Source organism: Ips typographus, linkage group LG1, assembly GCF_016097725.1.
Source record: "Ips typographus isolate SLU linkage group LG1, UJ_Ityp_2.0, whole genome shotgun sequence".
NCBI classification, from domain to species: Eukaryota; Metazoa; Arthropoda; class Insecta; order Coleoptera; family Curculionidae; genus Ips; species Ips typographus.
Window position 1 is genome coordinate 18,365,819 of NC_138422.1, and position 12,613 is coordinate 18,378,431.

General features: G+C 37.0%; 1 protein-coding gene across 1 annotated transcript; it reads left to right on the forward strand.

The window, feature by feature from the left end:
- The first annotated feature begins 203 nt into the window (after positions 1-203).
- On the forward strand, positions 204-827 carry LOC145740168 (uncharacterized). Its single transcript, XM_081995529.1, has one exon. It carries the CDS (start codon positions 204-206, stop codon positions 825-827), a length of 624 nt encoding a protein of 207 aa, XP_081851655.1.
- The last annotated feature ends 11,786 nt before the right edge of the window (positions 828-12,613 follow it).

Consider the following 12,613-nt stretch of genomic DNA (forward strand, 5'->3'; position numbering starts at 1 on the left):
TTACAGATGGATCCAAAACCGTGACGGGGGCAGGGGCAGGTGTGTATGGTGCAACTTCGGGGACGAGGCTTAGCTTCCCTCTAGGCTGCCACTGTACCATCTTCCAGGCCGAGATCTTTGCGATCATCCGATGCGGGGAGTTTATTTTAAACTCACCGCTATACCGGAAGGATATATTTATCTGTACGGACAGCAAGGCAGCAATGGCTGCCTTAAAAGCTGATTCAACGACGTCTGCGCTGGTGCTGGAGTGTAAGAAAACACTCTTCTCGCTCGCGCGGATGGCCAAGGTACGCCTAACTTGGGTCCCGGGGCACTCCGGTGTTAGGGGAAACGAGGAGGCGGACAGGTTGGCCCTATGTGGCTCCAAAGAGAGCCCCGTAGGGCCCGAACCTATTGTAGGACTTGCCGGTGTGGTCGGATCCGCCATTGTGGACCGTATCTTCTGGCAAAGATCCGATATTGCTTGGGAGGAGGCCGGAGGCATGCGGCAGTCGCGATGTCTCATGGGCTTCTTTTCAAAGAACAAGTCGAAGTCACTGATGGAATTATCCAGAAAGGACCTCAGATGTGTGACAGGACTTCTCACGGGTCACTGTCAGATGAGAAGACACATGCACATTCTGGGTCTGTCACAGGATCCGATATGTCGCTTGTGTCAGGAAGACGAGGAAACTCCGACACATGTTCTCACACAGTGCCCGGCACTTGCGACGATCAGAAAAGAGCTTTGGGGTAAGAGTGTGATCAACCCCTTAGATATTCAAGGTACCCGGCCAAGGAGGCTCTGCAGCTTTGTCAGGGCCACCGAATTGGAGGGGTACTAGCTTGTGATGGGTCACAATGGGCCCGGCTAGCGGCCTAAGTGTCTTCTCCGTAGGGAGCCCATCAAACTACATTCATTCATTCACCCTTCTACATGCCCGCCATTTTATATCACTGTTTCCATTCACTGTGATGTTAAGTGGTTGCCTCCCCGACGTTTAACAGTTTTTTTTGATTGAATCAATACAAGCACTGATAGTGCTTCAGTCAAACAGACATTGTATTGCTCCGATTTTCCTTTACGTTTTCGAAAACGCTTCAGAACAATTGACGAAGCATTTGCGTAACGATTTTAGTTGGAAAATAGCGCATATGCTCTCGACTATAGTAGGCGCAGTCAAGTTTACTAAAAGTATTGAAGTAGTTCTGTATTATATGAAAATTCAAAATCTTACATAACTATGTATTTATGTAAGCAGTCGTGGAATTCGTGAAATGTCTGACTATGGAAATCGACATTATTTCGATCAAATTCTTCTGGACTGTTATAGATCGAATTGTTTTCGATACTGCCATAAACATCAATCGACATTATTTCGAGAAAGCTTGTCCGTCGGTATGATTTACGATCCTTTTCTAGCTCATTTGTCATTTGAGTTTTGTATCTGTTTGTGTACCGGCAACTACTAACCACTAAGTTACGACGTTCTTTGGGAATTGAATTTAGTTTGATTTATTTTATTCTACAAATGTCAACAAAAATTAATAATAATTAATATATAATTAGTATGATACTAGTTGTTGTGCAACATCTGGTGACATCTGTACTCAACTCTATGAGTTAGAAAGTACAGATGGCGTTCCCAAATCTAGGAACAGCACCATTAATGCCGCATCATTCGGTAAACACCGATCTGATTGGTTGAAAATGGTGAGGTTTTGTTTTTAGTTGTTGTGCAACATCTATTTCTTTTTCTTTTTTTTTTCTATCCATTTTCAACCAATCAGATCGGTCGGAGTTAAGTACAGATGTCACCAGATGTTGCACAACAACTATCATTTCTGGCATCCAGTTGACTATACTGGAATGAAGGTTTTGTTCTTTGGTTATCAAGCCCTAGAGCCTCTCTGATGAGCCGTAATACGGCGAAACCGATCAGAGGATTGGGATTGATAAACAAAAAACAAAACCTCACCATTTTCAACTAGTATGATACTATTTTTAAACGCGCATTTTTTGAGAAAAAAATTAGATATACAGGATATCCCAAAAATGAGATATGACCTTAGAGTTGATTTTCAAATGAAAATCCCCATTTTTTGTTGCAATTATGTATTCTACATAAAGCACAGGGTATTATTCATGCAGCATACCCTATGTCGATATCCAGCTGTTTTCAAGAAAATAACGTTTGAAAAATAACCCATGTTTTATTGAAAATAGTGTTGAATAATAAAAAACAATAATTAACCCAAAACAATAAAACCCTTCTTGTGCCTGGCAGTACCCCAAACGATCGATATATTCACGCTGGACCCTATGTATGGTTTCTTGACTAATATTAGCACACTTTCTTCTAATTATAGTTTTTAAGTTGTCAATTGATTCAGGTTTAGTTTTATAAACAACATTTTTAAGATGGCCCTACAAAAAAATCCAAAGATTGAGATCAGGAGATCTTGGAGGCTATTCAATTTATCACAACAATACGAAAACTGCGATTTTGTGTAAAGTGCTAATGTTCATTATTCTTACCCAAGTTTATTACAGATGAATTGGATTAAACATTTTTCAATATGAACAGTTTATTTTGTCAAAATATGCAGCCAATTTTATTCATGACCGAAACTCCTTAATATAATCGAGCTATTTATCTATAAAACCACGATCGTTTATCCTCGCTTCTTGCTTTATTCTAAACCAAGCAATGCCAATGTAATTCGACTTTTGGAATTCATAACACATAATGGCAGTTCTATTATGTTCGTTCAAAGATAATAATAAAATTTTAGAATCTATAAAGTTTTATAGGAAAATACATTTCGGACCTATTTGATAATGCAGTAGATAGACTTTTTTAGTACCTTGTTGTGAACTAAGAATTAAAAAGGAAACGAACAAAATTTATTTGTTTTCAAGACAATAGATATCTCAGAAACTACCGATTTAGTTAACGACTTGAGTTTTTATACAGTGTTGCATTTTTGTGGCTTTACACTATCTTTCGACAAAACAAATGACTGTTTTTCCACTTTGCTGGTAAGGGTTTATTGCTCTCCTGTTTATGAAGCGAGACAATTTCGAGTAATCACATTTCTCGAAAGGTTGCCAGGAGATTTTTAATCGACCACAACGCTTTGTGTTGCAATCTTACTTTCGCTTTTTTAATCTATTAAACAGTTTTCCCCCACGCAGACCCACTAAAAAATTAATATCTTATTCCGCAACATTCAATTCCATTACAAAAAGGAAAATCCAAATATTTGCCTTCCGACCCCTGGGCAAAAATTTGCTTCAACTTCTCTTTTTAATAAATCTAATTAAAAACATAATTTTGCCCTTCCAAGAAAAGGTCCTCTCTTATTAAGTCGTAATGCCTGGGAGACTGCTTTTAAACGCGGTGTGTGTTTCAGCTAAGATAAGAATCGTATTTCGGTTAAAAACCTTTTTCAACAACCGTTATTGCCCTTTTAAATTCCCAGATAAAATCGCAACCTACACTTATGGAACTTAAATTACTCTGTAATAATATTCATGGGGTTTTCTTTATTTTGTGTCACACCTTTGGTGCGATTTACACATGGTATTTTCGAGGTTAAAGGGACGCAAAACGTTTTTGGACGCGCTCCATAACGTTACCCAGGAACTGCAAAACAAAGTGAAGAAATAAACATCTATTTACGGTGAAATAGTGTTTCAAGAGGGAACTGCGAATCCGTTTAAAAAACTTTCCAGGTCATTAAGTGAATCAATTGTCCCGCAAGTGTCATTGAAAGGGCGTTTTCTGGGATTTATCGTAAGGGTTTTTGTTGTTGACTAACTCTATTTATTTGTTAGGATTTTCATTTAAAATTTGTTGTAATTTTAGTACTTTATACTCGAGCTATCATTATATTTACTATGTTACAAATAAGCCTAACAGGAATTGCTAGTCTTATTTTTTATTTATGAAGTTTAGAAATTACTGCCGCCAATGCATATAATTGCATACCGATGGATTTTCGTTGAATTATCTTGATTATGAAAAGTAATAAAATATGTGATTGGATGAAATAAATTAAATATATGATTGAAGGTGGGTTAATTATATTGCTAGTGTGTATAATATTTTATTGAATTTCGTCCTAGTATAAAGTTATCGCCCATTAGTCCGTCATGGCACGTTACGGACCGTACCGTCAAAAAGACGGATAGGATCAAAACCATGCAAATAAATGAATCTCCGCTAACTACTACGGAAAAACGGAGCCATATCAGTAATATGGTACTGACCGTTGACGAACAGCAACGGGCCGTACCGTGATGGACTAATGGGCGACTAGCTTTAGTCAATTATTCAACGCTTAGCAACGATTTAATAGTATATTCTATATTAACAGCGGAAAGTACATATTTGCAAAATTTGAAAATTGCAGCTTGCAGCAATCATGTAAAAGCGGCAAAAGTACTTTCGGCTCGAAATATAGACGATATTTTTTCGACGACTGCTGTGGGGTGGAGTAGAAGGACAACTCACATCATTTTCGAAGCTCGAACTCATTGTCACCGATAAATCACTTTGACGGAATGGCTTTATTTCAAACAGGTATGTCAAGCGTTGTTATGGACACGCCGAAAAAGTTGGTTAGTAGAAAGCGAAAACGCTCTAGAGCAGAAAATGATTCACTTTCTGCGCACGTGCGGCGAATAACCACTTTCTGCTTTTAAATGGAAGCGTACATGAGGTACTTTCAAAGTCAGTCGAAAAAAAATTTTTAAAGTTTTTTTCCACATCCATTCTAGATAAATATTTTTATATTTATAAAAATAACACAGTTTTACATAAAATTAAAAATAATACATTTTTAAAGGCGAACAATAAAAAAAACAATGAACTAAAATACCATAAACTACTTATGACAATTAATGGTTAAAATTAAATTATTGTAAGCGTTTATAGGAATATTTGGGGGAGTACCAGTACTGGCTATTCCAACAGTTGCTTCATTGATCAACAAATTAATTTGCTGTTGAATGACTGAGGTTTGTGAACTACTTGCAACAGTTACAGAAGACATGGGACGTTCGGACAACATAGTGACAAATTTTGTTTTATTCTACATTGAGCTATCCGCCTAACCTTCTGCCATAGTATTATATTTCCATTCATTCATTCTTTTGTCTGGTTTGTTCTCCAAAATATGCTAAGAGCACACTTTCGCACTACCTATATAATTTAATAGGTTTTAAGTAGCAATGCTTACTTTTTTCTGACATTAAGCCATGTGCTGCTGCGTTAGCATTATGTCATATTTCTGACTACCCCTTTAGAAAAAAAAAATTATGTTTGGATAAGTAACCTAGAAATTTTTTTGGTCACTTAAAGAGTTGACGCAATGATTGGAGCTTACTATCCGAATTTCTTACAAGATTATAGAAATTTTGGCGTACACCAGGGTTATAGTGATGCACTTATTAGGTTCAACATGCCTGGAAAAATAGGGTCACGTGTAGGGATGATTAGGATGTGGAAGAGAGACAATGCAGTCACAGGTAGTCCTTTATTTATATTATCCTTTAGTTATTAGGGTCTATACAAAAAGTTTTTCCTAAGTTTTCTCAGTGATTTTAGATCGCGCCAATATTATTGGTTTTCCGAATGGCCTCAGATAGTTGGGTCAAGCAAGCCTACTGCATTATACGCTTCCATTGCTTAAGACTAAAGGGATAGATTTGGAAGAAGACGTCACCACAAGTTTACGAATTTTTCCTATCGGGAAGTTCCCAAAGTTGCAGCGGCACTCCTTGCCCTGGGAGAAGGCAGCCCCGGCTGATAGAGGGGCCCTTCAGACGCTCTTCTTGTCCTCCATTTATTTTTTCTTCAACAGCTCGTCAATCTGGTGGTCTTGGCAAACTTTAGAATGTCCAAACAGCCCGGCTGTTTTTACATCCCAAAGCTTAGAGGGAGTTGAGGTCTGGTGAGTGGGTTTTCCCTATTGCTTAGGCAGTGCGGGGAAAAAGCCAAAAGTGCAGTCAGAGCCCAGTGAGCACCAGGTTAACTTCGGAGAGGTTCTACCCAGATTTTGACAATAAATTCTCGCCATCCGGGGGAGAGCGTCATGGGTAATGTGGTCTTCTTCTTGGGCGGTTGGCTTGTATTGACCTCCATCTGAAACAAAGAGAAAGCAATTAGTTTGGATTACCCATTGCATAACATCTGGTATCAGGTACCTCTGTAGGATGTCTTTAGCTCCGGGTCATAGTTGACTGCTTTACGCAGTAACGGATTTTGCTGGTAGCTGTCTTCTGAAATATCTTCACTGCGCTCCGCTTGATCCTTTCTGTTGCGGTGGTGTACTTTAAGTTTCACTTCTGATGTCGCTCGCACGTTTCTTACGTACCATGGTACTTTTAGTTGGTTTTTTTATGGTTTTTTTAGTTTCTTCACATGCGTTTTGGCCGCGTATCCCCAGGCGGCCAAGGCGTAAGTCAGGTGCTGCTGGATAACCGCCTTGATGAGCATCACTTTGTTCCGAAGTGACATCTTCGATGACCAGTTTGGTTCTGGTGGCTCTGGCTTTCTTTCTGGCGTATTTTATGTGGCTTCCCCACGTTAGCTTTGTGTCCATCTTGACTCCATAGTACGTTGCTTCGTTGCTTCACGGGATGTCTTTGTCCATTAACCTGACGTTGCCTTCTATCCTCATTTTTGGCCTTGTTTTGAAGACTACGGCTTGCGTTTTCTCCGCGATTTTTCATTTATTGCACCATTTCTCCAATGTTGTAACCTCCTCTTGAAGGTATCGGGTCAGGAGTCGACCGCTCCTGCTCTGGGTCAAAATCGCATTGTGGTCCGTGTAGAGGGCTAGGCGGATCTGATACATAAATGTTACAGAGAAATGGCAACACCGCAGTACTGCGCCTTGCGGAACTTTGTCAAACATCTGATTAGTTTTACCAGGCCGACTGAAAAGCCGGGTCCAGCATCTTGATCAGAAGTCCTCTGTGCCAAACCCTGTCAAAGTCCTTGGAGTTGAGCATCTATCTATCACCTATCTGTTGAGCATCCTGTTGAATTCTGCTATTACATATTCGGTCATCCTCAGGACTTGGAGTTCCATCGATAGTGGCCTCCGGAATACGAATTGCTCGTCGGGGATAGCGTCCAGGTCCTCTTTTGCTGTTTTAGCCTCCTAAGAATGATGATTTCTACCACTTTTCCCAAGGATGATAGGAGGCTGATGGGCCAATCGTTCTGAGGGAACAGTGGATTCATTTGTAGTTTCGGAAACAGTACAACACCGGCTCTCTTCCAGTCAACAGGAAAATGTCTTAGTCAAAGTATTGTTTTGATAATATTCAACAAGGCAGCTATCCCACGTCTCGGAAGTTTTCTGAGCGCAATGTTTCCTATCTCGTCCCATCCTGGTGTCTTTCTTATATTGTTGTGCGTAACTGCCCCATTTAAAATGCTTCTACAACACTTTTTATGTAATTTAATATTATGCTGTTTCTTTCAACATTTAGGCAAAGAAATACTGTTAGAATAGTTTTCAAAAAAGTAGAAAACCACAGGTGGTTATTTTTATTGGATAAAGCCTTTGTTAACAAAATGGTTTTATTACTTGAATTCCGTATTTATCCGTAGGATAGTATTAAAATAGATACGAAGTCATTTACTGTAACAAAAGCAAATAGTCGCAGTCCCAAATGTAGGACATTCTAGACAACTCAATAACATAATAGGGGCTCCCAATGGCAATTTCTCTCACTCTGTTTCTATATATTTTCCTTTCTAATCAAGCCACCTTAAATACTTTCTAATTGCATTTCCTGAAAAACTTTACAAGAAACCCCATGGTTTCATTACAAATCACTATTTACAAGTCCTTTTCTTAAAAATAATTAATTAGGTGCTTGCAAATGTTCTTAGGGTCATAAAGCTTTAATTCATAGAGTGAACCAAATTTGTCAGAGGATGAACAAGCAATATCTAAATATTTCACAAAATACACATATTTCAGAAAACATACTTTAAAAACTGTTGCTTATTTTTAATACATTGGGCGGAAGAAGTTTTTTCTATGCTAGTTTTAGAGAAAGAGAGTCAAAGATTACTGTTTTGTATTCTTGTAAAACTAAGTCTCTTAAAATCCCTCCAAAATGACATATCTGATTTTGATTTTTAATTTCTAATAGTCTCTAACAATAAGGTAGTATAGGTGTAGGAGTAGTTATGACTTCAACCACAATAAACGACGGGTGATTTGTTTACAATCTTGACGTCATTATTGTGCTACAATCTTATTATTATTAATCATATCTGACTGTTATGATTAATAATAATAAGATTGTTGGCAATAAAGAAATAAAATATCTAGGAGTCATTCTTGACTCAGAACTAAAGTTTCATGCCCATGCAGAGTACTGCATGAGAAAGTTTTCACGAAAAATAGGCTTTATTGCTAGAGTAGGAAAACATTTGTCTATGTACACCAAACGTATCTTATATAACTCTTTAGCCGCTCCACATCTGGAATTGTGTAGCACTTTACTGTTTAATATGCCAAATTTTATAATCGATGAATTCCAGCGAATTCAGAATAAAGGAATGCGAATTATTATTGGATGTAACAGATATGCTCCTGTCAGTAACATGTTGGCTTGTACAATTTTTTTAACTGTAAAACAAAAAATAGTTTTTAATTATCTTGTTTTTATTTTTAAAATTAGGAATAGACTTTTACCCGGCTATGTATGTGATAAGACCAAGACGTTTAGCAGTGTGCATGGTTATGATACTCGAAATAAGTGATTGATGTGATTTTATTGTGAGCGATAGGCCAAATTCGAATATTGTTGCAGGTTCATTGTTTTATAGAGGATTGCTGGACTTTAATGATTTACCGGAGCGTATTAAGAGTTGCACTAATTTAGAATTGTTTCGTAGGCATCTGCGTGCATATATTGTGGATCAAGTTCAGGTCAAAAATGTTCAAAATGTCTAAAAATGTTTTAAACTGTCTTTATTTTGTATGTTCTTTGTTATTATTACTTAAGTTATTTATATTGTTTTTTTTATATGTAGCTATTATGCTAAATAAATCCCTCTTACTCTTACTCTATTCTGTCTTTAATATTTTGATCTAAAACGTTTCTTAAAGTGCTTTTAACATGGATATTGGACCACCTGGGTTGCGAGCTGTTGCAGAGGTGGCGGTACAGTCTCTTAACTATAAAAAGTAAGCCCAGATATGACAAAACGCATATTCACATTCACCCGTGTGGAAAGTGACATTTACCCGGGTGGAAAGTAAAAGCAGGTAATTTTCATCTTTCCACCTGGTTTACACATAAGAAATAACGTTATTACATACCTGGTTGAAAATAAAAACAATTCCATGCTCTTGCAGGAAATTACAACAAATAAGTTTACCTGAATATGAGACTTTGCGAAAAAATGTCGTTACATAAAACAGCTCTTAACTGTCTTCAAGTCATCGCAACACTGAGTGAAAATAAAAACAACATAAAATTCACGAAGTTATCGCAATGAAACTGTTTTCCGAAAGGAAAATTTATTTTGTCTAAACTAGAGGCGATTTCGTATTCAATTAATTTTCCATTTTCCCCACTTTCGGACCTCTTCTGTTTGTATTTCGCAAAACTTTCCGCAGACGTGATCTAGTTTGCCTATTTAGGTTTAACTTAATGTGTTACGTCTCGGCTAGCGGTTCGTTTTTCCACTCAGAAAAGCAGTCAACTAGGAATGTTCATCCCGCTTTACGATAAGCCCTGATATATGTTTTGCTTACTAGGATGTGCATTCCCCCTTTGCCATGTTTCTGTGTGCGGAAGCAAAATGTGTGTGTATGTGTGTGAGTAAGAAGTTAACGTTAAGTAAATTTATCTATTTAAGTTACGCATCTTTGCACAAATCCAAACCCAAAAGTTTTGTGCCATGAAAACGCGATTACGTCTAAACACATCCTGTCAATGAATAAACGAAGCAAGAGAATGGAAAGTTATTTGAAAGATAAAACCACGTATGTCACGCTGATAACTCAGATAAAGCTGTCGAATGAAATCTCATAGACAAAAAAGCTTTAGGGCGTCTCGTATTTCATTGCGGAGAAGGGTACGTCGAACCGGAAAAATACCATAGGGCTAACGGCTTTTTTTTTGGGGAAAGTATATGTGAGATGTTTGGTGTCGATTTCGGATTTATAGCTGGAGATTAGGATTAGTAGCCAAAATATTATTTCCTTAATTTCTTGGAAAACGAACATTTTGAAAAAGATTAGATTATAAAAAGTGCTTTTAAATATAGGTATATCTTGTCATGTCGTCACGAACAGAAGTTACCTTCATCGCCTGAACAAGTTATGTAAGTATAATTTAATTACTGTCTTATTTTGTAAATGTGACAGATGTTGTTTAAAGTATTATATTATATTTAATTCAGTTGTTAAGATACATTGTAAAGCTTACATAGCGGTTGTTCAAAAGTATGAAACCACGTGAATTTGAAATGATCAGATATACGGACAGCTCTCCTAAAACACTGAAAGAAGTTATAAAAACAATCAAGAATAGCAAACACGGACATTTTCCTAGACTAGATCAAGTACACATAGTAATAAAACTCCTGGAAGAAAACAACATAGATACCATGGTTGAGCTTTTTAACCTAATCTATTCCACAGGTGTGATTCATCGAGGGTGTCTAAGGTCAGAGTTCATTCCGATCCCAAAGAAGTAGAAGAATCTAAACTTGTAGCTCAATGAGTCTTCTAAAGCTGTTTCTCAAAATCATCAATGCGCCGATATTTGTGAAATGCGAGCAGGATATAAGTCAGTCATAGTTATAGTATTGGTTGAGAGACCAGCAAAGAAAGGTGTATACATGCGCATTATTATTATGTGCATTATAAGCGTTTGACCCAGTAGATCATGTGGCACTCTTAAAGATATTAGAATCATAGGGCCTAGATAGAAACTACATTGAAATTATCAAAAATCTGTATTGGAATCAAACAGAAGTAGTAAAATATAACAATATAACAACTGAACCAACAACTAGACAAAGGAGTGTCTGCCAGGGTTGTATTTTGTTCCCAATGTTATTTATATTATACTCCGAACACATTTTTGAAGAGGCACTAAAAGACACAAGTGATGGGATTAAGATCATTGATGCTTAACAACCTTATACCTATATGCTGATGATACCGCGATAATAGCTGATATTCCAGAAGCCCTCCAGCGCTTGTTGAACCAACTTAATGCAATCGAAGATCGTTACTACGTTACAATTAATATCACTAGAACAAAAATTTTTATGATATCAAAAACCCCAGAACCACCAATAGGTATTAGCTGGGATATAAGTATTTGTGAGAAACGAATAGAAATGGAGGAAAAATTCAAATATATGGGACCCTGGGTTAATACCAACCTACCCCAAGAAGTGAAAATTAGAGCCAGGGTCGAACAATGAAGAATTACGTTCGACCGGATGCAGTCACTAATGTGTAATCCAACTTAAGTCTGAGTCTTAGGTACCGTTTTGTGAAGTTATTTTCTGAACATACAATCAAATGTAATGTTAATTTGCCTATGTTCAGTTTCAATAAAAAAAAACACCTCAATGCATTTTGTAGGTAACTCAGTGTTTCCCTAACAACTATGGCCATTTGTTTTAAGAGCAGAGTCAGATTAATGCAACCATAATTTCGTTCGTTTCATCACATGCAGAACGTATGCGACCTTGCAGCTCTTGTGTATTTTGGATTGGGACATTGCTGTAAACTTTCGACCTCAGATAACTCCAGAAGAAGAAATCATTTGGGGAGAGGTGACCTCGGTGGCGAAGCTATAGGCCCAAATCTGCCTATCCATCCATTTGAAACCACGGATTTTCTATTGCTAAATTTTCTAATTCTGGTATGATTTGATTTTGAAAAAGATCCAAAATTTTATCGCAATTGAGATTTCCCTCAATAAAAAATGACCCAATGAGAACATTGTTAATTATGTCAATCCAAACGTTTACTCTAGCATTATACAAAGAGTGGGTGAAAATGCAAATTCACACAACCATTAAACTGGAAAGATACCTCATTAGTGAAAAGAATTTTTGGTAAAATATGCTCATTATGGTTAATTATATTTTGCATCCTTTTACAAAAATCGGTTCTTCTAATTTTATCATCTTCATAGAGCATTTGATGATTAGAGTATTTGTAGGCTTTGTATTTGAACTCTTTTAGGATTTTTCGAACTGAAAGTTTTGAAATTGCAAGTGTTCAATCAGTTGTTTCAAAGATGCATTATGATTTCTTCCACAAAGCATAAAATATCTAGTTTCATTTCTTCTGCAAGGAGGCTGGACTCTACGTTTCTTCGTGTGCCAATTTCCCACATAACCTTCTGAGTGAAACATTTTAACAATATTATAAATTGTTCCAATAGCAGGGATAGGCCGTTCTGGATATTTTTCTGTAAACAAATCTCGCACTGCTCTGAAGCTGTGTCCGTTTTTGTACAGAGCAATCAACTCTATTTTTTGTTCTTGATTGTAAGTACATTGAAATAAACAAATATGCAAGTACAGCACATAATAAAAAATTATTTCCCTTTATTTAG